The sequence below is a fragment of the Pelophylax lessonae genome, assembly GCF_965119305.1.
Source record: "Pelophylax lessonae genome assembly, chromosome: 3".
NCBI classification, from domain to species: Eukaryota; Metazoa; Chordata; class Amphibia; order Anura; family Ranidae; genus Pelophylax; species Pelophylax lessonae.
Genome location: NC_138770.1, coordinates 587,647,901 through 587,673,182, shown reverse-complemented (window position 1 = coordinate 587,673,182; position 25,282 = coordinate 587,647,901). Strand labels below are relative to the sequence as shown.

Here is a 25,282-nt window from a genome sequence, read left to right as displayed (position 1 = left end):
TTGACATAATTTATTTTATGCTATTTATCTTCAGCTTGGGGATTATGATTACAGTTTATCTTCACACATTCTCCATTAAGAGCCGGTCCACACTGCCGCGACTTGTCAGACTGACAAGTCGCGCTCTCTCGCGGTCCATTGACCGCTACAGGACCCGTTCTAATAGGAGTGACACAAGTCGCTCCGACTTAGAAAAAGGGTCCTGTACTACTTCGGTGCGACCTCGGAGCGACTTGCATAGACTTCCATTATGTAAAGTCCCTGCAAATCGCTCCGAAGTCGTGGTGCATGGTAATGCACAAGTCGCCCCCGAAGTAGTAAGGAGTCGTGTCGCCTTAGTGTGAACCGACTCTTAAGATAAGGATATTTTCTACAAACTACCTTTATTTATTTTTTTTCCTAGCTAAAATATTAATGTTCCAAATTCTGCAGGATTCAGGTGTTTATCCTCCCACTCTCTTCAATGATGCACCTTATGATGATGTACCTTATGTTTAAATGTTTTTTACTTAGCAACAAAGTGAGCTTGGAAAAAGTTTTATTGAAGGTAAGCTAAGAAGGGCGAGCAAGCTCCCCCTATATACCTTTAATAAAAACGTTTGTATACAAAAAAAAAAAAGAAGGGTGAGCAAGCTCAATATCATTTGGTCATACTAAATTCACTAACACTTAAATAGAACAAGTCTATGGAAATGAGATGGAAATACAGTCATATAAAAAGTTAAAAGTCCACTAATGGCTTGTAAACACTATGCTTTGATAGAAGTCTGTCATTCATTTGGAGAAGTTCCCAGGCACATTGCACAGAACATGACACACTGCACTAGAATACACGTGCATGCTGTCAGCTCTGTATTATTTTCTTCAATGAGCAAACAACTGACATCATTTGAAGGAATTACATCCTCCTATCACAGTTAATATCTTTAAGACCATTACTTAAATGTTGTCTCTTGGGGCCAGGCTATATTATGCTTACATTCCGGCAAAATTGTTTTTATTAATTTCTCATATAGGAAAACATATAATGGGGTATCCAACATACAAAAAAAAGAAAAAAACTGAAAAATACAATAAAGTAACTAGCACAGCCAGATATTGAAGAAAACAGGGGCAACAAATACGACCTTTGACATCCCCCAACCCCCTCCCCTAGTGCACTACCTGTGCAAGGATAAAAGACATGTACATTTGAGATACAGCTTAGGAAAAATTTCAGCATGACAATACCATCTTTCCAGGAGCCCCACAGCAATGTTAACCTACTGACATCACCGACCACAACAGGATTAATGAGTATCCAACATGACTGCCAACACAGTCAGATACCATCTCCGTTCCTCAACTCGACTTATGATCAACTATGATGGCCTAAAGTGAGTTTAAATAAGTAAGAAGCCAAACCTTGTCATACCTTCTGAAATTGTGTGGGATAGTCTCTATTTTGGTATGTGGCTTTATAGAATGGCAATGCCTTATTAATTAGGGTTTCCAATATGTCTCCATCCCACTATTGTGGTTGATTGGATGTGATCGTTGCGGCGGCCGTCCGCTTAATTTGCATGCTGGGCGGTCTACGTGATATCGATGCATCAGCTGTGTGAATATTTTCCTACAAGTACCAGGATGCCGCGCCGTGAGTTCACGCCCTTTGACAAAGTCGGAAATGACGAAACGCGTCAGGGTGTGAACCTCACCGCGTCCGGAAGTACTGGGGGACACGAGCGAAGTGATCGGAGTTGCCTGACACCAAGGTGGAGAGGGTGAGAGGTACTGGCACTGTCCGTGAATGGACCCTATGTAGTGAGAGTATACCATTTACTGCACTGCATTTTAATTTGTTTGTGAGTGGATTTTCATTTGAGTTTGGTTTGAATAAATGTGAAGTTTAAAACGTTATCACACTAGTGCGTGCCTTTGTATCTCTTTTCCCTGTCGAGTCATCCAGGTCCATGGACGATTTGGAGAGAAGGGATTAAATGAGCACAAGGATCATTGGGGTCATTAGCTGCCACAGGGAGAACACAGGATCTGAGCCAGTTTGGATGACAGCATTTCTCAGTGTGTGAGCCTTACCTATGAAAGTGGGTGGGCAATTTGTTCCGGTGAGTTGCCATTCTCACTGACTTTCACAACGGTGGATACAATAGCTTTCTGAGGATTCTGGCTGCACGGTGTTTTTCTCCTGCCTGGTGGATTGGCTTTCTCTAGTGACCTTTACTATATGAACTCTTGGAGTATCTACTCTATGATTATTGGACTGAACTTTCTGTCTGCGCTACTAATATTTTTACTTTAGGATCCATATGGGATTTGAGTTGTGTATTTAATTTAATGTCAATGAGGGTGCCTCAGCTTTCTTCCAATATAAAAGGATCGCTTTACATGCAGAAAAAAGGAGTGATAGATAGTAAAGTCCTCTGCGCCCTAACGGGTGCCAATTCCTCCACCAGACCATGTAAACATACAGCAATAGTCAAGAGCTGTAATATTCTCAAGAGCTCGGACTCCCGCCTGCCAGAAGAGCTGTATGAGTGGGCAATGCCAAAATATATGCTCAAAGTGTGCTGGGGGAATGCTGGCAACGCTAACAATCTGCCAAATCAGAAACATAAATCCTGGCAAGTCTGGCCGGGGGTGTAATAAATCTGATGAAGAATTTTATATTGAATGAGATGGTCCTTGTAGACACCAAATATTTAAAAGAGCAGTCCCACATGTCATCCTAATCACATACATCCACCACTCCCTACACTTTTCAATCAATTTAGGCCTAACCGCAAACAATTCTTTATAAACTGCGGACAGTGTCTTAAGGAATTGTTCCAATGCCAGCAACTGCTCCAGGTCTGAGGATTGGATAGGTAAAGTGGTGCTTCTAAACAAGGAACAAAAAACCATGGCGCAGTTGCAGGTAGCAGAAAAAATACCAATTGTGAAGTTGAAATTTAGATTTGAGTCCATTAAATGTAAGTAGTTATGCATTCTGCACGTTTCAAAATGTCGCTCAAAATCCTCTTTTTTATCTCTATTAAATATTCTTGGTTAGATTGCACAGCTTTCAAAAGGAAATTTTAATTGGGTATCTTGAGCCCAGGACAAGCCACAATTTAACAGACCCATCTTCCCCTGCCTGACCACAGTTTTTCCAGCAGCTGTGAATAGAAAATATGTAAACATGTGTGCTACTGGTCTTTGAACTATTAGAGTCCAACTATTTAAAATGATTGTAGAGGCTCACGTTTTTTTTTTACCTTTACCTATGCATTCTATGAAAGTAAAAAAACCTCTGTGTGCAGCAGCCCCCCCAAGTTTTCCCTAATACTTACCTGAGCTGCATCTTGATCCAGCAATGTGCACAAGGGCAGCAACTCTCCTGGGTCTCTTCCTCCTAATTGGCTGAGACAGGAGTGGGAATCATTGGCTCCCACTACTGTCAATCACAGCCTGTGGCGCAATGAGGAGAGAGCAGGGCGGGGCCAAGCTGAGCTCTGTGTGTGAATGGACACACCAAGCAGCAGCTTTAGAGTGAGTCTGTCAGGGTGCCCCCATAGCAAATGGAACTCGGCAGGAGGAAGGGGCCAGGAGTGTCGGGGGAGGGGGGACCTGGGGGGGGGACCTGAGAAGAGGAGGATTGGGGTTGCTCTGTGCAAAATCATTGCACAGAGCAGGTAAGTATGAAAGTTTTTTTTTTTTTAATCTGCCTTTAATATCAATATATCAATAATTTAAAGAATAATTCCAGGTATGGCAGTTCGTACACAATTACATTGGTCCAGCTTGGACCAATGTAAGTATGTATTCACCATACCTGTGGGATCTCTATTGAAGCTGAAATGACTGTAGTAGGCACCGCTACTCCAGTAATCTCTAGATATCTCCAGTAATCTCCACTATCTTCTGTGTTCTGTGCAAGGGCACCATTCAGGGAACACCTTGCATTTTCACAGTAAAAGCAATATGTTCTCTGATTGGATAAGGTGGAGAGGCAGGGCAGTGATGTAGTGTTTTCCACCTTGTCCAATCAGAGCACAACATTGCATTCACTGAGAAAATAAAAGTGTTCTCTGAATGGCGCCTGTGCTGTGTAGGCAACCTCCTGAGTTCAGTAGACAGCAAGGCAGACGCTCAGCACAGGACACGGAAGTTGGTGAAGATCACTGTAGTAGCAGTGCCTTCTACAGTAATTTCCAGCTTTCAGAGGGATCCAACAGATATGACACATACATACTTACATCGGTCCTAGTTTGACCAACGTAACTATGTAAAAATTGCCATACCAGGAATTCAGCTTTAATAAACTCCTCTTCACTAAATAAACATGAATGTTCTTATCCTACAAGTACGCACATCACTGTGTACTACATACACTCATAGCTCGTTTCAAGGAAACTGTTGGCTTTTTGCCCTAAAATACTCAACCCAACTTGAATGAATTCTATTGCTTAATGCCTCTAACTAGGACAGGGTAAAATATGATTGTTTAACCTTATGGTAACATCTTTATCCCTTTATACATTTAGTATTTAACACGCAGTTAACATACCTGTAGCAGTGTTCAGCATACATACAAGGTGTTCTACGCTTCGAAGCTTGCTGTGCAGTCTGTGGTGATCCGTCATTTTGGCTGAGGTCATTTTGCCCTGCTTGAGAATCTGAAGTTTGACATCGTTTAGTAGATGAACTTCCAGCTAGGCTGCTGCTTGATTCTGGTCTGGGTGATGGACAAGGAGAGTGGTCACGACTTTCCACCTCCATTTCTTCTTCATTTTCTATTACAGGTTCAGCTGAGCTTTCATGTTCTACTTTTGCTGGGACAGCATCAGGGGACGTTCCAGGCAAATCCTTGCAAAATATAATATTAAGACTAGTATAAGGATGCAGTCTAAAAAGTGAAATAGGTTAGCATTTTCAGGTCAGCCAAAACTGGTATTTTAGTTTTAGGTTCTCGTTGATATAGGACTACTATCTTATACAAATAGGTGACTCTTATGATAAGACAAGACATCTCTCACTAGGTTTCCAGGTGTGTTCACTTGCTTTGAATCTTCTGGAGAGCCATTCTCCCTGTTGGAGAGAGGGGAGACTTACATTTATGGAAGAAGACGTATCCTTTTCTGTTGCAAGAGGAATGAGCCCTCTTAACAGCATGAGGAAGCAGAGCAATGCATCAGTGGACTTACTGAGATACAAATCATGATGATTCAAATCTTAAAGCAGAGCTCCACCCAAAAGGGGAAGCTCCGCTTGTTTGCACCTTTCCCCTCTCCACTGCCACATTTGGCACTTCATGGGGGGAGCGGTACCTGGTTTTCTCAGGTACCTGCTCCCACTTCCGGCTCAAATCGCCATGGCGAACTGAGCCAGAAGTTCAGACCCCCCCTTCTTTCTCCGCAGTCTTCTGGGACACATCACAGGTCCTAGAAGACTACGGAACCATTCAAAGGGTGCAACGTGACTCACACATGCGCAGTAGAAAACAGGCTGTAAAGCTGCAAGGCTTCACTTCCTGTTTCCCTTCCTAGAGATGCAGGCACCTGCACCCAAAGCTGACTGAAGAATCAGCTCTGGTGAGGACAACGCAAGATCCCTGGACAGGTAAGTGTCCTTATATTCAAAGTCAGCAGTTACAGTATTTGTAGCCTGAAGATCCTCTTTAAGTGTACAACAATGCCTGTAATAGGAGTTTCAGATGAGTGACATTTTGAAAGATACCTGCAGCTATCTGGTTAGGCAGAGCAGTGTTGATATATTCTGCTGCGCTGAACAGTATCAAAAGGGATGCAATAAATATTATCACAAGGGATGAAGAAGCTGGGAACAGATTTTCAACAGCTTTTGCCACTAAAGGCAAAAATAAAAAACAATGACATAGTTACATAGTTGGTGAGGTTGAATAAAGACAATAGTCCATCCAGTTCAACCTTTGTAAGTGTGTGTGGCCGTAATCATCTCACATACCCCTGAATGTTCTGATCCTTGAGATGTACATCTAAGAGTCTTTTGAAAGCCACCATACTTCCCGTAGAAACCACCTCTTGTAGTAGAGAATTCCACAATCTTGTAGCCCTAACAGTAAAGAACCCCCCACGTTGCCTGAGGTTAAAACGCTTCTCCTCACTTCCGGTTCCGGCGCCCATGTAGGAGGCAGCGCGGGACATCGGCTCCAGGACAAACCGGCCACATAGCCTGCATACTTGCCCATCCGCATTCGCTCTTGCTGCCATCGGCCAGCCAGTGACCCGGGACCCCGATCGCTATGGATCGATTCCTCCATCACGGCGGCGCTCCGCCGGCGGCCCAAATCAAGCCCGCGGCTTCAAATGCGGCCTACTCTGAGGAAGACATGGCGGACGCCGCCCCCCCTCAGGCGCCACTGACACAGCCACACCAGACCACCACATCCATCCCCGAGGCACAGATATCCTCCCTGGCACAGGCTGTGGCCACCCTGCTGTCCCCCACGATTAAGGACGCTGTGGACAAAGCCATCTCTGAGGGGATTGCCCAGATAAAGAAGGAGATAGGAGACCATGCACATCGGCTGACAGAAATAGAGCACAGAATGTCTGACCTGGAGGATGAGCTACAGGGTTCTTTTGCGATGGACCAGCAGGCCAGGCAGACACAGAGGTATCTCCTAGATAAAGTGGATGATCTGGAGAACAGATCTAGGAGAAATAACCTCCGGATCATAGGACTGCCAGAGACCTATGGAGCAGAAACTCTGTGTGACATAGCTTCAGCACGCCTCCCTGCGGCTCTGGGGATCCAGACGCCATGCTCTGTGGAACGCGCTCATCGCCTGGGGGCCCCCTCCAATGACAGACGCACACCGCGATCGATCATCGTGCGATACCTGAATTATATGGACCGGCAGAATATTCTAAAATCCTTCCGCAACTCCAAGGCTCTGCAAGTCGACGGCCACAAGCTGCTGATATTCGCAGACTACTCCCAGGAGGTTTCCCGCCGCAGGAAGGCCTTTCAACCGATTTGTCAGGCCCTGTTCCACAAGTCTATTAAGTTTACACTGGCATACCCAGCCATACTTCGCCTAGCGGACCTATCCGGAGAACAGAAATCCTTCTCGGCACCCGACGAGGCCTACCACTTTCTGGAACGCCACTACAAACTCACCCTGGACCCCCCGTCCACACCGTCACCTCAACGCCCCCAGGGGGCTAGGGGACAGCAGAGCCCCAGAAAGGATCCAGCAAAGAAGCAACGGATCTCTTACCGCCACAGAACACGCTGATGGCCCACCTGATGCCGGACTGATAACTGATAACTGTCTACTATGCTCCAACGAACTCGCCCTGTGCATATCCTGTGCTTCCCAACGTCGGTGCCCCAGACTGGCACCTGGTAACTATACATGTCAAATTTGATTACACACAACTGTCATTTTCTTTATTCTTTTCCCAGTTACGCTAGGATGAGTCGTAGTTAGTTCAGTATACCTGATATGGCTGTTTGACCCCTTACGGGTCTCTTTACTGCATATTTGTTATTAGATGCCATTTTAAATGCATAGGCCCGACCCGCCTGCGTGGGATATACCATGCACGCGGGTCGCCGCCATTCTGTAGCTTTCCCTCTCCAGTGTTGTGTGACCCTGCTACTACGTCGGGGACCTCCCGCTTTTGTTCTAAGCAGCATCCCTCAATTACTGCTTATTGATCATCCAAGGCGGGGCATACCACACTGGACCTGGTAACGCTGTCCGATGCGTGAGCTCATTTACATGAGGAAAAAAGTGAAGTTCTACATGTTTATCTTTTGTTCCTTGCTGGTTTACCCTTTGGCTCACGTTGGGCCTACTCTTCTACCTTTGCCTATTCCCTTGGCATCTACCTTCACCCACCGTTCGTTGTCCTCCTTATCTGACCTATTTGACCAGTTGGGCATCCCGTCACGAGGCATAACACTAGGGGTGCTCCCACAGATAACCCTTAATCATCACGAGTTGTCTCTCCCGTGGGACCCTCCATGAGTATCATATCTTGGAATGTTAAGGGACTTAGATCACCTAACAAAAGGATGGCAGTTCTCAGACACTTGAAGCGTTTGAAAGCTGACATTGCGATTTTACAGGAAACGCACTTGGAAGCGAAGGACTTCCATCGTATGCGCAAGTTGTGGGTGGGTCAGGTTTTTGGCTCTCCGGCAGTGAAGGGCAAGGCAGGGGTCCTAATACTCGTTCACAAGAACTTGCAAGCTACCATCAAACACACGGAATCTGACGCGGAGGGACGCATAGTGATAATACACCTAGACACGGTGCAACGGGAATGGGCAATTGCGGGGGTCTACGCCCCGAACACGCCCTCACCGCCTTTCTTTCAGTCTTTAACCCAGACATTAGCTCCCTTCCTTCATCTACCGCTTTTAGTAGCAGGTGACTTCAACCAACTAATGGACCCGGCAGAGGACAGATCCCTCGCCGCTAGAGCCCTCCAGAACCCAAGTTCACGTCCCTCCTCGTTGCTGCGGGAATTTGCAGATAGCGTACACCTCTCCGATGTGTGGCGATTACACAACCCTGAAGGGAGAGAATACTCCTTTTATTCTCACCCCCACCAGTCGCTCTCCAGAATCGATTACATTTTTGCGAATCCCAATGTACTTGCTTATGTGACATCCCCTCTCATACATGACATAGCGATATCTGATCACGCCCCAGTCTCAGTCGGCATCACCCTATATAACTCCACTCCTGCTGCGAAATGTTGGCGCTTTCCCTCATATCTCGCTAAAGACCCGGGGGTCTCCTCCCTCATCAAAGCGGCCTGGACAGAATTTGTTACACAAAACGAATCTCCCTCGGTATCTCCCACCCTTCTTTGGGAGACAGGGAAAGCAGTCCTAAGAGGTCGTCTTATATCTTATGCCGCGGCATATAAGAAGACACTATCCAAATCTTTTGAGACGGCCAGCTCTTCACTGAGAGCGGCCCAGGCTGCGCTCCACAGCCGCAACTCCCCTGAAAACATAGTCCGCTGGCGGTCTGCTAAGGCAGTCTTTGATGAGTGGGCCGAGAAGAGGGAACAGCTATATAGATCACACCAGGAATGGAAATTCCACTGTTATGGTAACAAACCGGGAAAGCTCTTGGCCTCTCTGTGCCGAGGTCCCTTTACCCCTACTCAGGTGTCTGCTCTCAGAGACACTGATGGCCAAATAGTGAACGACCCAAAAGACATCAATAGGGTTTTTGCTCAATTCTACCAAAACCTGTACAGCCATGAGCCTATGGACGAGAGGATGGCCTCAGAGTGGCTCTCCAGAATCGGCCTCCCGACTATTACTCAAGACCAACTATCGCAGCTCAATGCCCCATTGACTTTGGAAGAATTGACCAAAACCATCAAATCACTAACACCGGGGAAATCACCGGGCCCCGACGGGTACACGCCAGACTTTTACAAGCTAGCAATGGAATCGGTAGCACCGACACTGCTGTCTGTATTTAACCATATACTGGATGGCCATCCCTACCTTCCTACGGGCAGCCAAGCCCACATCAAACTGATATACAAAAAAGGTAAGGACCCACTAGACCCGGGCTCTTATAGGCCGATCTCACTACTTAATGTAGATTCCAAACTGTTATCCAAATTGATGGCGGACAGATTGGCATCCATAATGCCTACTCTCGTTCACCCCTCACAGGCGGGGTTCACGAAGGGTAGGTCAGCGACCTCCAACATCAGGAAAGTACTTCTCGCATTGGAGAAGGCAAAATCAGACCCGAGCGCAGACACAGCGATCATAACTCTCGATGCCGAAAAGGCGTTCGATAACGTTAATATCCAATGGTTGGATCGCGTGCTTCTCCAATTGGGCTTCTCCGGTAAATTTCTCCACCTGATCCGCGCGATGTACACGTCCCCAGCAGCACAGGTGGTGATAGCGGGACATATGTCCCCGTCCTTTCGTCTATTCAAGGGGACGAGGCAGGGGTGCCCGCTTTCCCCGCTTTTGTTCAACTTAGCGCTGGAACCGCTATCTAGGGCCCTCTTGGCACACCCAGGCTTACATGGTATTGGGGTGGGCACCGAAGAGCTTCGTATAGCAATGTTTGCTGATGACGTCCTTTTATTTACATCGGCTCCGGGCCAGGATATACCCACAGTCCAATCCATGTTTGCTGACTATCGTCTGTGCTCGGGTCTGCGCATTAACTTTACCAAGAGTGAAGTCCTGCCCCTCAACACGACGAGTACCCCGTCGTGGGCAAACACCTCAACTCTCCGTATAGCAACATCTCACATAACTTACCTTGGGGTTAAAATAGGCCGTTTCCCCTCGTCAATTTATCACCTAAATTTTACGCCAGTCCTCGATAAAATGATAGCTGAAATGAAAACTTGGGCCAACTTACCGCTGTCCTTCTTCGGAAGATGCCATCTTTACAAAATGACTTCCTTCCCCAAGTTATTGTATCCGCTGCAAACCATTCCCTTGCTTTTAAAACACACTGATGTCACTAGACTACACAAAGCGCTGTCCACCTTCCTATGGAAGGGGAAGAGACCTCGCATCTCCCTCACCAAACTACACCTACCGAAAAGAGAGGGGGGAGTGGATCTACCTAACACGAGACTATACAACATAGTATGCCTCTTGAGGGGATGTCTAGATTGGCTCAGCCAGGATTCGCGTTACACCAACTGGTCGCTGGAGACGCAGATGGTGGCCCCATGTGACCTCATAGCGCTGCTGCACTGTGGGACGGGGGATATACCACAACCCCTTCGCAACAACATCTTGATAAGAGACACAGTGGCGGCTTGGCGAGAAGTGCGGAAGAAGCTGGGGACCCCCCAGCGGTTGTCAAGGTATCTACCCATACACCGCCACCCCGGGTTCCCACAGGCGCAGCAGCACTCAATTTACGAAATGTGGTCTTCTAAGGGGATCGAGCGGTTCCACCAACTGTTTGATGTACACACGGGCAGACCGTTGGCTTTCGCCAGCTTTGCGGAAGCCTACGGCCTTCCTCCAGGGCATTACCTCTATTTCAGGCAATGTATAAGTTATGTATCTGACCTGTGTAATACTCCCTCACAACGTTTTCGCTCGAACCTTTTGGACACATGGATACAACAGGGAAAGCACAGGATATCACAGCTATACAAGCCTCTAAATCAGGAACTCTTGAAGGGGATTTCGGCTTCCATAGCCAAGCCCTGGAACAAGGCGCTCCACTCCTCTGACGCACATCGAAAGATCCTTCAAGGATACACCACCACCCGTATGTACGTCTCCAACGAATTCTGGAGGGAACAACAATTTAAAATCCTACATGGTGCGTACCTCCCGCACATTCGGTGGTCTACTGACGCTACCCACCACTTTTGTACTCTATGCAATGAACATTTCCCTTCCCTTCTTCACAAGCTATGGTCGTGTATCCACATATCATCCTTCTGGGATAAGGTGACCAGGTATGTTGCCAAAATGACCGGGGTACTACTCCCCCATGATATATACCCTCTACTTTTTAACTGCTTGAACAAAGACTCCACCTCCTTGTCCCAGTCAAATTGGAAGCTTTTGACCTTACACAAATCCTGGATAGTGTCCTGCCTAATGTCGGCCCGCAGGCTGATACTCCGTCATTGGCTTTTGGACTCTGCCCCCACAATTTCAGAATTGTCCACTGCCATGTCTGCATTGAGAACCACGGAATCTGTGGGTCTCTCCATCGACCCAAGTCTGTCTCACAAAAAATTTGACAACAAATGGAACTGTCTATCGTCCACCTGCCCCATGAGAGCTGAAGGATACTCAGCTCCCGTCTCTGTTCGATCTAAGATCCCACCACTACTGACTTAGTGGACTACAACGCACCGGTGTACAGCACTCTCCACAACTGTAATCTCCCTATGTAGTATGAATAAGTTTTAGCCTCTCTTTGATGCCTCACTGTTATGTATAAGTCTGTTTAGGTGACAACGGGCTCCTCTGAGCTTTCAGGACTGGGCCGCTCGACTACGGTGGGCAGCCCAGTCCCAAACGAGTAGCAACGGCGGTCTTGATACCCTACCATTACTAAATATGATGCCTACCACCCATCCTCCCTCCCCTCTCCCTCATCTCCCTCCCCCCCATGTCATTCCTTGACACCAGGCTATACTTTGCTCCTTTTCTGTAAAGCCCCCCCCCCCCCCTCCCCCAGAGTTACACAAAACACCCTAGGCTTTGCAGAAAATTGATCCTGCGATTCCACCCAGGAAATTCCTTGCGACCAGCATTGGCACTTGGCAGAGCGCGTTGTCACTAGTATTATACCGTTTGAAGTACTTTTGCTCCACTGCTCACAGTTTTGTTATTTGTAATGCTTTGAATTTCAATAAAATATTGTTTAAAAAAAAAAAAAAAAAACGCTTCTCCTCTAATCACATTGTATGCCCTCGAGTCCTCATGCAATCCCTTCGACTGAATAGCTTTTTTTCTATGCCGAGATCACCATTGAGATATTTATAAATTGCTATCATGTCCCCTCTCAGGCGTCTCTTCTCCAGGAAGAATAAATCAAGCGATTGCAGATGCTCTTCATAATTAAGGTCCTCCAATCCCCTAATTAGTTTAGTTGCCCTTCTCTGGACTCTCTCCAGCTCCAACACATCCCTCCTGAGAACTGGCGACCAGAACTGGACAGAATACTCCAGATGTGGTCAGGCTAGAGTTTTATAAAGTGGAAGGATTATAGTCTTATCTCTGGAATATATCCCTTTCTTTATGCATGCTAATATTCAGCTGGCTTTGGCAGCTGCCGCTTGACATTGCATGCTATTGCCTAGTCTATCCTCTACCAAGACTCCCAGATCTTTCTCCATTTTTGATTCCCCCAAGGGTTCCCCTCTAACGTGTATTGTGCTTTTATGTTTTTAGTCCCCAAGTGCAAAACCTTACACTTCTCCACATTAAACCTCATTTGCCATGTCGTTGCCCACTCTGTTATTTTGTCTAGGTCATTCTGTAGGATATCTGCTTCATGCTGTGCAGTTATTGCCCTGCCCAATTTTGTGTCATCTGCAAAAACTGATATAGAACTACTGATCCCATCCTCAATGCTGTTTATGAATAAATTGAACAAGGTTGGTCCCAGGACTGAGCCTTGGGGGACCCCGCTTACCACCTTAGACCAGTCTGAGTATGCGCTGTTTATTACCACCCTTTGGACACGCCCTTTTAGCCAGTTCCGTATCCAAGAGTAAACCCTGCAGTCGATGCCTGCAGACCTTATTTTATAAATTAAGCGCTTGTGGGGAAATGTATCAAACGCCTTAGCGAAATCCAGGTACACCACATTCACTGGTCTCCCCCTATCTAGCTCACAGCTCACCTCCTCATAGAATGTTAAGAGATTGGTTTGACAAGAACGCCCATTTGTAAACCCGTGCTGATTACTGCTGATGATGTTGTTGTCTTTAGCAAACTCTACGATATAGTCCCTTATCATCCCCTCCAGAAGTTTACATACTATCGATGTCAGACTGACAGCCCTATAATTTCCCAGGACATGCCTCTGCCCTTTTTTGAATATCGGTATCACATTAGCTTTCCTCCAATCCCCTGGTACATTTCCTGTCATAATACTGTCAGCAAAGATCAGGAACAGTGGTCTAGACATAATCTTACTGAGTTCTTAGAGTACTCTCGGATGTACGCCATCCGGGCCTGGTGATTTGTTTGTGTTAATTTTATCCAGCCTTTCCCTGATTTCACCCTCTGTTAGCCATAGCCGCAATTCCTGTGTATTACTACTAACGATATAGTCATGGTCAGTGTACCCCTCCTTTTCCTGTGTAAAGACTGGCGAGAAAAAAGCGCTCAGCACGGTTGCTTTTTCAGTGTCCTCTGTAACCATCCTCCCATCATTGTTAATTATGTGTGCAATATGCTCTGCCCTAGCTTTTTTGCTATATGGTGCATCTGTCACTAGCATTAACAAAGCAGTCTTTAGGTTGTGTTAGGTGGGCTAGTATATTTATATTTACTTTACATAAGTGACTAACAAATTAGTGCATAATTTCTGCTAACAATTTTTAAGCAATTACAGAACATTTGTTTTTAGTTTTAACCAATAGAATACAATCGGACCATTGTAAGCGACCCAGTTAGTGGTAAATGGCTTGTCTCAACCCTCTAAATTCCAATTTTGCTGCACAGTTAGAAGTAAGCTGAAAATTAACAACTGCGTCAACAAGTAAAATACTAAGTTACAGGGAGGAATCAGAAAAATCAAACAGCAATACACCAAAAGTTTTTTTTTTTTTGTTTGTTCGTTTGTTTGTGCTCAGCCTGCAAACTTAAAAAAAAAAAAAGCTTCTTCCATCTATGCTGTACAGCGAAGATGGACAAATCTCCTGCTGTGCCTATCATAATTTGACAGTCAGCCTGCCTGCACAGGCTGATTGTACTCTCAGTAGAAGATCGACTAGGTATTCCACTATGTCAGGAGTAACTCAATCTCTGTACTAAATAGGTTTCAGTAACAAATGTACTGGAAATACAAAATAAACAAAGATAGGCACTAGCCTTATGAGATAAAGGTGATCCAATTCACCCACATTATAACAACAATATGAATATTTCCACAAACTGAGTATAAACATGTGCACATAAATATTAAAGTCCAAAAATGCCAGTAGATGCTGCCAATCACGTGTCCATAAAAAGAATAACTGAATGATTGTATCTCCTTAAAATTCAATGTGCTCCACCGCGTGCAAGTAGATTATGCACTCACCAGACCAATGCAGCCAGCAAAGTGGCCTACAAACTCTCAAAATCAGATCCAGATTATGGAGGAAATTGGGGCCAATTTGCTGATTCACCAGGAATAAGCAATTAAAAAAAGCCCAGAAGGGAAGTATATAGTGTAGTATGTTTAATAAACATCAATAAATAAAATCAAGATGTGCATAGCAAGGAAGGCACTAACACAAACAGCTCACTTGCTGAATGATTGGGTTGCACACCCCTGCCCACAAACCACAGGGCCAGTGTGCGTTCCACAGACCCAGAAGTGACGCGGGGCATAGACTCGGAAGTGATGTCAGTGGCTTGGCCTTATTTCTTAGATTTAAATGTACTGAAAATGTTTTAATATTAATGGGACCTGTAAGGGAGCCCAGACTGGTAACGTGGTGGTTTAAGATGCAGGTTTCTCTGGTTTTAAACATGTACACACCTCGTCAATAAGAACAGAAATGAGGCTCTTCAAGCACAAATTCATCCAAAATGGAATAGAGAACCCCCCCCCCCATCAACAACTGACTGATCCATGGCTGCAACGGCTACTGAAATATCAGATAAACTGAGAAGAATACACAGTTGGCATCGGGTTCCCTGGGAGGAACACTGCAGGCTGCCCCTGAGCTGCTAGAAGATCACGAGCTGAAGACATTTGTGGGACAAATCCTTTCTTGCTTAGTATCATACTGGTACAAGTAGGGCAAAGTTATACACAGAAAAAAAACCCGGGGTACAAACAACCAGCTGCGGAAGCAGGAGATGTTATATGGCTGTGGATGACTGGGCTCCTATGAGACAGTAGAAAGGACAAACCAAGATAAAACCTGTGGCGGGACACCTTAGTGGCAGTAGGATACAAGCGTGACACAGACAAGTGATGTAGCACTTAATTCTTCAGTGTATTAACCCCTATTAGGAAATAACAGGGAAAAAATGTTTATATGTGACGCTCATATGGGGACAAGCCCCAGACTTTCCATGGGAATCCATGGGTTTTGGAATACGCTCTGTGGTCAACAAACACAGTAATTAGGTACTTGAGAGTGCCATATACAAAACCTAGTAAATATGTCACATTCCAGGCAAACTTCACCTGTGGCATACTCCTTTGGGAGACTTCAGGGATCAGGATCACCAGAGCCCTGTAACTCTACAGTGCTCTTCAGCTAAGAAATCAGTACACTTGGTATCTCGGTAGCACCACAAGCAGAGCCCAGCTCCCGAAGGTCACATTACAGGCTAGCCCCACAATTCTCATTACAATTGATTCTCGGTACAGCCTTCAAGGTGGTGCGGAGAATCAGTCGATCCAGGTAGCTGTACAACAAGTCCCAGCTCAGCAGTATAAGGAAAAAGTCTGAGAAAAGATTAAATAATCTTAATAATAAAATTGTGCACAACAAATCCTCCTAGGACACTAGCAAAATCCTGACGCATCTTGGGAGTGGAAAGGGTCATACTTTGATGGCCAACAACTTTTTTGGTTTCTCAGTGTCCATTTCCATTTAAAGGTGGCTATATAACCCTGTGTTCCTGAATTCTACTGTTCCTGTGTGCCTCGATGAACGAAAGAGAAAAATAAGTTGCATTGTAAGCTGGAGTGCTGTCATCCTTAGTTTAATACAGGTTTTAAAACTGAATTTTTTCAAAAACGTTCGAAAGACAGGATATTACGAGACATGTAGACAAGCCACTTTTTAAACTGACAATGTATAATCTTAAACCCTGAATTGAATTGTTCCTCAATGGTTTCAAAGAATTCAAATTATTTTCTGCTGAATATGTCCTGAAAGACATCTTGTGAAAACCTATTTCAGCTGACATCTCAGAGAATAGGAATAATATAAAATAAAGCATTCTATATATTAATCAAGTTCACATTTATCAACTGTAATGTAATCTCAGCATCATGGATGATCTTGGCATATGTGATGCAGATGCCTGTCTGTGCAACCCCAAGTCTGCAACACTGCAATCGAGTCCCAGTTGCAAGGAGGTACAAAAAAAGAGTAGTTTGGGACTTTAAATGAGGCACGTGCGGCACAACTAAATATTAAGTCAATGTAAAAAAAGACATATTGGTTTATTCTCTTGAATACATGAATATACCAATAATGTGTTGCAATTCAAATATACATAAAAATAACAACATAGCACCCTGCAGTATATGGTGTAAGCTGATTGTTATCAATGTCATAAGATCACAAAAAAAACCTGAATTGTAGGGTATGATCTGAATAAAAATATATATATATATATTCAACTGTCTATAAAGGGGCATGACTGCATCCAGAAAAGCTTGACATGTTTTGTGGATTTGCTCCACTTCCTCAGGAGCGGATGCATCAAATATCTCCTACAATAGCAAAGCTTCTTGTTGGATTATCAATGTCTACATATTGGTATCTAATATTAACTTAGGTTTCAATTTTGTAGCCGATACATTCGGAGGATTGAGATTACTTCTTAATGTGTTTCCCAGATATTGAATTTGCTTACTCAGGAGAAACATTAGATCTGGTGTATGTGTGCAGTCTCAGGCACATCAAGGCTGAAGGGGCTCTAAATGTGTGTCTCTTTTTATATCTCCAAGATGTGGGGGGAGCCCATCCAATGGGAGGGCTTACTCTCTGCAATGCAATGCAGACACATGGGTAGAATACTGTGGCATCCCGCTGAGCAAGCGGCGCCCGGGGCCACCCCATCACACCCACAAGGCAGAAGTCCTGTCTGGAGCTTTAAGGGGGGGGGGGAGCTTGTTGATCAACATTGAACTGTGCTAAAAATACACAATGCATATGGCAGCTTGACAGGGAACTATGCAATCTACCCCAGGGATGTTGTAAGTATGCGGTTCTAATGTGTGGCACTTAGGGGATGCACCCAATTACACATTCACCTCCTGGGATCTTACTGTCTATTGCTGGAGCTGCATAATACCCTCATCCTTAAAAAATGTCTCTGCTGTCTGCCAAGCTCAGTGCTACCCCATTGATCACTCTTCTTTCTTTGATACTCAGTTTGAAATTGCTTGCAGTGAGTGTGTGTCCATTCTGATCAATGTGTGCATTCATATGAGTCAATGTGCAAAAATGTCTGCTGCCGGGACATTTCAGTACATTCAAAATGACAACTGAAAATATGCAGAGAAGTGGATTTGTAACTAATAGGAACCAATCAGATTTTACAATTTATTTTTTGGGAAACCTTAAACAGGAATTTTATCAGTTTCTGTAAGATACAACTGAAATTGTGCTTTTTTTCTTCTCTTCCATTTTAATGGATCAGCCGCACAGCTTATGATAATACGTTAGATACAGTATGTGTATTTTCTTTTTTTCGGATGTAGTGGAACATGCTAGAACCCCGTCAGATGTTTACTGCTATCTGGGGTTCAATTACATATATTTCCCTCACTTCCTGTCTTGTTGACGTTTTATCACACAAGTAGTAAGGGGGAAATTCCCAACAGAAAAACTGACTGAAATAGAAATGCTTTTCATTAGTAGAGAAGAAAACGACTGGAACCCCTATCATATCATAGTTTTCAGAAGACCTAAGACAGTTGAGCAACTAGAAGCCTGTATTAGACAAGAATGGGACAACATTCCTATTCCTAAACTTGAGCTACTTGTCTCCTCAGTCCCCAGATGTTTGCAGACTGTTAGAACAAGAAAAGGGGATGCCACACAGTGGTAAACATGGCCTTGTCCCAACTTTTTTGAGATGTGTTGATACCATGATATTTAAAATCAACTTATTTTTCCCTTAAAATGATACATTTTCTCAGGTTAAACATTTGATATGTCATCTATGTTGTATTCTGAATAAAATATTGAAATTTGAAACTTGCACATCATTGCATTCTGTTTTTATTCATAATTTGTACAGTGTCCCAACTTTTTTGGAATCGGGTTTGTACATAAATATTGCACATTCACATCCGTCCCTGTTCTCAAGGAGCTTACAATCAAAAGGTCCCTAACTCACATTCATACATACACATACTTGGAACAATTTAGACAGGAGCCAATTAAGGTTTCAGCATGTGTTTGGAGTTTGGGAGGAAACCTGAGTATCCAGAGAAACCCCACACAGACACAGGGAGAACATGCAAACTGTAGACAAGTAGAGCCATGGATGGGATTCAATGGAATCAACCACCTTAGCCCTGCTAGGTGGAAGCAAAAACCACTAAACAACTGTGTTGCCCACCTAAAGCACAATGTATTGCAGCAGGTTGGCTAAACCAGCTGGGAGAACCAAACAAAACAAATCAGTGTACTCATGCATATACAGGCAGGGGTGTACCAAGGGGTTGGCCAGACCGGCGCCCACCAGGGGCGCAGGCCGAGGGGGGGGGGGGCGCAAAAACATTGCCAGTGTAGCAATGACTTTCCACTCCTTCGTTCAGTCTGCGTCAATGGCGCCCCCAGCTCCAATCCCGGAGCTCTGTGTGTGTCCAGCTCTCTTCTGCAGCCCAGGCGGCTGACAGTTCCTCTGGAGTCCGGAGTCTGAAGCTCTGTGCAATATAAGCGGCACCCCTTGTCACAGGGCTCCGCCTCCGCCCCCCGCCTACATGAGTCGTGACATCATCATCAGTCAGCTCCTCCAGCTCCAGGCAACGTTCAGTGGTGGATGGATGTACTGCAGCGACAGTCGATGGAAGGCCTGGATGGCTTCTCAAGTATCAGAAGAACTAGAAGAAATGTCCCCCTCTGTCATCCCCCTCTCCCTCTGTCACCCCCTCCCCCTCTCTGTCACCCCTCCCGCTCTCTGTCACCCCCTCTCCCTCTCTGTCCTCCCCTCCCCCTCTCTGTCATCCCTTTCCCCTCTCTGTCATCCCCTCCCCCTCTCTACCATCCCCCTCTCTGTCATCCCCTCCCCCTCTCTACCATCCCCCTCTCTGTCACCCCCTCCCCCTCTGTCACCCCCTCTCCCTCTGTCACCCCTCCCCCTCTCTGTCATCCCCCTCTCCCTCTGTCACCCCCTCCCTCTCTCTGTCACCCCTCCTCCCTCTGTCAGCTCCCTCCCCCTCTCTGTCACCCCCCTGCCCCCCGGGAACCCCCTCTCTGTCACCCCCTCCCTCTTTTTCACCCCCTCCACCTCTCTGTCACCCCCCCTCCCCGTTACCCCCCTCCCCCTCTGTCACCCCCCTCTCCCTCCCTATCTGTCACCCCCTCCCATCTCTGTCACTCCCCTCTCTCTCTGTCACCCCCTCCCTCTCTCTTTCACCCCCCTCTCTGCCCCCCCTCTGTCACTCCCCTCCTCCTCCCTGTCTCTCTGTCACCCCCTCTCTCTGTCACCCCCCCTCTACTGCCCCCCCTCCCCCTCTCCATCACCCCTCCCTCTCTTTCACCCCCTTCCCTCTCTCTGTCAGCCCCCCTCCCTCTCTCTGTCAACCCCCCTCCCTCTCTCTGCCAACCCCCCCTCCCTCTGTCAACCCCCCTTCCTCTCTCTGTCAACCCCCCTCCCTCTCTCTGTCAACCCCCCTCTCTCTCTGTCACCCCTCTCTCTCTCTGTCACCCCCTCCCTCTCTCTGTCAACCCCCCTCCCTCTCTCTGTCAACCCCCCTCTCTCTCTCAGTCAACCCCCCTCCCTCTCTCTGTCATCCACCCTCCCTCTCTCTGTCACCCCCTCTCTCTCTGTCACCCCTCTCTCTCTGTCACCCCCTCCCTCTCTCTGTCAACCCCCCTCCCTCTCTCTGTCAACCCCCCTACCTCTCTCTGTCAACCCCCCTCCCTCTCTCTGTCACCCCCCTCTCTCTCTCTCTCTGTCACCCCCTCCCTCTCTCTCTCCGTCACCCCCTCCCTCTCTCTCTCCGTCACCCCCTCCCTCTCTCTATCACCCCACCATTCCTTTCTCTCTCTCCGTCACCCCCGCCCTCTCTCTCTGTCACCCCCTCCCTCCCTCTCTGTCACCCCCTCCCTCCCTTTCTCTCTCTGTCACCCTTCTCTCTCTGTGTCATCCCCTCCCCCCTCTCTCTGCCACCCCTCCCCCCTCTCTGCCGCCACCCCCCCTCTCTACCACCCCCTCCCTCTCTCTTTCTGCCACCTCCCCCTCTTTCTTTCTGCCACCCCCTCTCTCTCTCTCTCTGTCACCCCCCCTCTCTCTCTCTGTCACCCCCTCCCTCCCCCTCTCTGTAACCTCCCTCTCTCTCTCTCTCTCTGTCACCCCCTCCCCCCTCTCTTTCACCCCCCCTCTCTCTCCCCTCTCTCTCTGTCACCCCTCTCTCTCGGGGGGGGGGGGGGGCGCCGATACAGCTCCTCGCCAAGGGCGCTGGAGACCCTAGGTACGCCTCTGTATACATATACAGTATATGTATACATATGTATACATATTGACATGTCAAATCGCATGTAAAATCAGACCAATGTGAACATGGGCTATGGTTATCTTTGATGGCTCAGTGGATCAGAAGAAATCTGCCTTAGGAGGTAATATCTGAAGGAACCTGATGATTGTATCGCTGGAGGTGCATGTCTTTTTGGAAGTGTTTGATGACTCTCCCAGAGCAAGGCAGTGATTCACAGATGAGAGGCCATCGCTTGCAAACCAGGTGAAACTTTGATTTATATCTGACTTTTATTTTTTAACATTGCTTATTTGACTTGGGGTCTACTCCTTCTGGTAAGCAGATTTACCTTATCACTTTGGGTTTAGGTGTGTGAGTACATCCATCGCACAAAAGCTGGTGTGGGGATTCTACGTTATCAACTGATCATCTTCATTGCATCTTTTTGAATGTTTTAATTCCATTCCTTAGCGCTGTATTCTGGCTATATCTTTGATGTTATTATTTGTAATCAACAAAGTGCTGGCCGCTTGTCCATTTAACATTTCATAGTCTAAAGGCCCGTACACATGTACCGATTGTCGGCCGAAAATGTTCGGCCGCCGAACGATCGGCCGATTTTCGGCTTGTTAGTATGATGCTTCCGACAGCCAACAGCGCACTTTCGGCCGAACAGAATCTGTCGTGCAAGCATTAAAATTTTTGTATGCCGACACCAGTACGGCCAATTGTTCGCCAGTCAGTACAGATTTCGGCCGACAGACAGCAGATTTGCAAGACTGGGCATGCTCAGAAAAGAAAAAAGACAAGGAAAGTTAACCATCACATGACATCACTTCTGCAGTCGGCTGTTGTTGGCCGACAAAATTCGTGTGCAGTCTTTTGCAGTTTTCAACAGACACGACAGCCCTGGACAAAAGACGGCCGATCGTTCGGCGGACGATCGGTACGTGAGTACGGGGCTTAAGCGCAGATGTTTTACAAATTTTTTGTGTCGATTGTAGTAAACTGCCTAAGGCCCCTTTCACACAGGCGGACTGTCCAGATCCACCTGTCAGTTTTTTTGGCGGATCTGAACGGTCACCCCATGCATCTCTATGGGGCATCAGATGTCAGCGGAGACATGTCCGCTGACATCCGATCCGATCTGTCAAATCTGGACGGATGTAAACCCGATTTTCCATCCTTCCAGCGGATCGGATCGAATGGGATCGGATGAGAACGGACCGACGGTCCGTTCCCATCTGATTCCCCCACAGAGTCCGTGTGACGGATGGACTGTGGGAAAGAGCCCTTAGGCCCCCCGCTCATACCAGAACACGGTGTGGGAAACCTACGTTCCGTTTGTATTTTCGGCACAGTGTTCATAATGCACTGTAGTTGGGATTTGCCGCGAGTGTCAATGTTAAGTTAACAAAACCCCAAACACTAGTTGCAAATGCAGTGCACTTGTCTGCACCAGGTCACATGGTACAGAAATACCCTTTGATCCAGTTGAAGTGTGTTTACAAAAGTAGTGCATGTACTACTTTTGGTGTGGTGCAATGCGATTTGAGCCTATTCAAAACCAATGGGATTAAATCGCAACACACTGAACAACATGTGAATCACACAGCAACGCACAGTGTGTTCCTGTGTGATTCCTAGTGTAAACCACCCCTCAGTGTCATAAGAATTACTGGTAAAAGAACAAGGGAACATTGTACCTTTCACATTTGGGATGTTCTCAGTGCAGCCAACTGCAAGGCTTGGGTATTTCCATGTGAGGGCAGGAGGATGGTTCCTAGTCTTGTGTAAGCTCAGACCCAGTACTTGGCTGTAACTTAAACAAGGATTTTGCAAGGGGCTCTATCAGGTGAACAGGGTGGCAGGGGTGCTCTCATAGAAAAGCAAGTATGTGTTCCCAAAGGTGTGCGCAACCTTTTACATTAGGATGTGCACCCCAAAGCTCAAACACACGTCTTTCTCTGCAGCCTCCATTGCACTGGACAGTGAGTGAATGGGATGTGCTATTTGCTGAGCGACTTTCTGTTCATTCACAAACTGAAGCATAGTAAACATTTACTATGTAAAACACTTTACTATGCTTCAGCTATGAATGAACACAGTAAGTGTGATCACTATGTTAATTTAGAAAAGGAAGGGGCTGGTAAATGACATACTGACTTGCCCCTTCCCCTGCTCCCCATCCTGAAATATCATCGCAGCAGCAGCACTGTGCGGAGTGCAACACAGGGGGAAGCCCGGGCAATAAGAGAAATAGGCACTAAGTGATTAGGGTGTGACCAGGCACCCCCTGTGAATGCCTGTGTGTGTTCCTTATAGGATAGGCAAAGTACAGTTTTGCTTTAGAAAGGTGACACTGCAGAATAAAGTTGGCTCCAGAGCTTTTCATGCAGGTAGAAAAAAAAAATGCTGTACGTGGCTGCAGGAAAGACAGGAAAAAGTAGAGCAGCTTCTTTGTGCGCACAGCAAGTACGTAAAAAAGATACAATAATAAAGCTGGATACCTGTCACAACAAAGACTTGCTACTGGGTAACAGACATCTAAATGCTTTAGACTGCAGGGTTAGCAAGCCGAGGCACCTGGATTCATCTCCCAAGAGTCAATACCAGAACCTGCAATCTAGTAACGCTTTTATTTGTGGCCGAGATAATAGCTTTTTCTGTGCTTACATATTTTTAGCTTCTAGTTTACATTCACAGTATGATACCTAGCTAGATGTGAAGCCACATGTATGAGATCTGCCACAGGGAGAATGTCAAACAGAAAAAGAAATCCAAAAGGCAGTATGCAGAACGGGTAGGAATGTGGTTCAAGGAAACCTGACAATTATCCATATAAAAGAACATAAAATCTATTTCTCACCAGGCATGGGGACTATGGGTAATGAAATTCAAAGTCAAGGTGGAAATCAAGTAGGAATCGTTAACATGTACATTTGCATTTATTCAAAGCTCCTTTTCTGAAAAACAACAAGGTGTTGGTGTTTAACCCCTTCACGATGGAGGGTAAAACAAATCCTAATGCCTGAACCCAGTTTTGCGAATGTCATGTGTTAGTAAAACTGTATATATCATTGCAACTACTTAGCGTATCCAGTTGAATTATACCTTATTTTCTTCAGGTCATATTGGACTTTTCTGTAAATTTCTTGCTAGTACCATGACCTACTACTAAAGAACAACCAACAATAAATTCTGCTACTCTTTATAATATCACATGCTATTTGCACCCATAGGGCCCAGAAACAATGTGCATTTCACTTTATTTTTAATTCCACATAAAACACTTGTCAAGTTCCTCCACCCCAAACTCGCTCATCCATGCCTTTATGGACATTGCTTTGTGCACTGGGGGTTGGGAAATTATAATGTGGGGTTGTTTTCTCAGGGGTTGGGCTTGGCCCCTTAGTTCCAGTGAAGGGAACTCTTAAAGCATCAGCCTACCAAAACATTTTGGAAAATTTCATGCTCCCAACTTTTATGGGAAAGAACAGTTTGGCCCCTTCCTGTTCCAACATGACTGTACACCAGTGCACAAAGCAGAGTCCATAAAGACATGGATGAGCCAGGCCTTCTCGTCCAACATCAATGCCTGCCCTTACAAATGCGCTTCTGGAAGAAAGGTCAAACATTCCCATAGACACACTCCTAAATGTTGTGAATTGCCTTCCCAGAAGAGTCAAAGTTATTATAGCTGCAAAAGGTGGGCCAACTCAATATAAAACCTCACAGACTAAGACTGGGATGCCATGTTCAGTTAAATTTGATGGTGACAGTTTGTGGACTGCAGTCTTCAACATATTCCACAGATTTTCAATGGGGATTAAGTCTGGGCTCTGATTAGGCCATTCAAAGACATTCACCTTTTTCTTCTTCAACCACTGTGTGGTCATTTTTGCTGTGTGTTTTGGGTCATTGTCATGTTGGAAGGTAAACCTTATTCCCATTGATGACTTTTGGCAGAGGGCAGATGGTTTTCCTCAATATTTTGCTCCCATCCATTTTTCCTTCTTTCCTGACAAGTGCTCCAGTCCCTGCAGAGAAACCCCCCCTCTATTCTTTACTGTAGGAATGGTGTTATTTGGATGGTAAGCTGGATTGGATTTCTGCCAGACATATAGTTTGGCGTTGAGGCAAAACAATTCAATGTTAGTCTCATCTGAACAAAACACCCTTTTCCATATGGCCTCAGAATCCCCAAGGTGAATT

The 25,282-nt window shown here is 46.0% G+C and overlaps 1 protein-coding gene across 1 annotated transcript in view; it reads right to left on the bottom strand.

The window, feature by feature from the left end:
* APLF (aprataxin and PNKP like factor) overlaps positions 1 to 25,282 on the bottom strand; it is a 472,148-nt gene that overhangs the window by 173,474 nt on the left and 273,392 nt on the right. Inside the window, exon 7 of the mRNA XM_082250272.1 lies at positions 4,547 to 4,845. Within this exon, the coding sequence (XP_082106398.1) occupies positions 4,547 to 4,845 (299 nt within the window). The remainder of the gene's footprint in view (positions 1 to 4,546; positions 4,846 to 25,282) is intronic.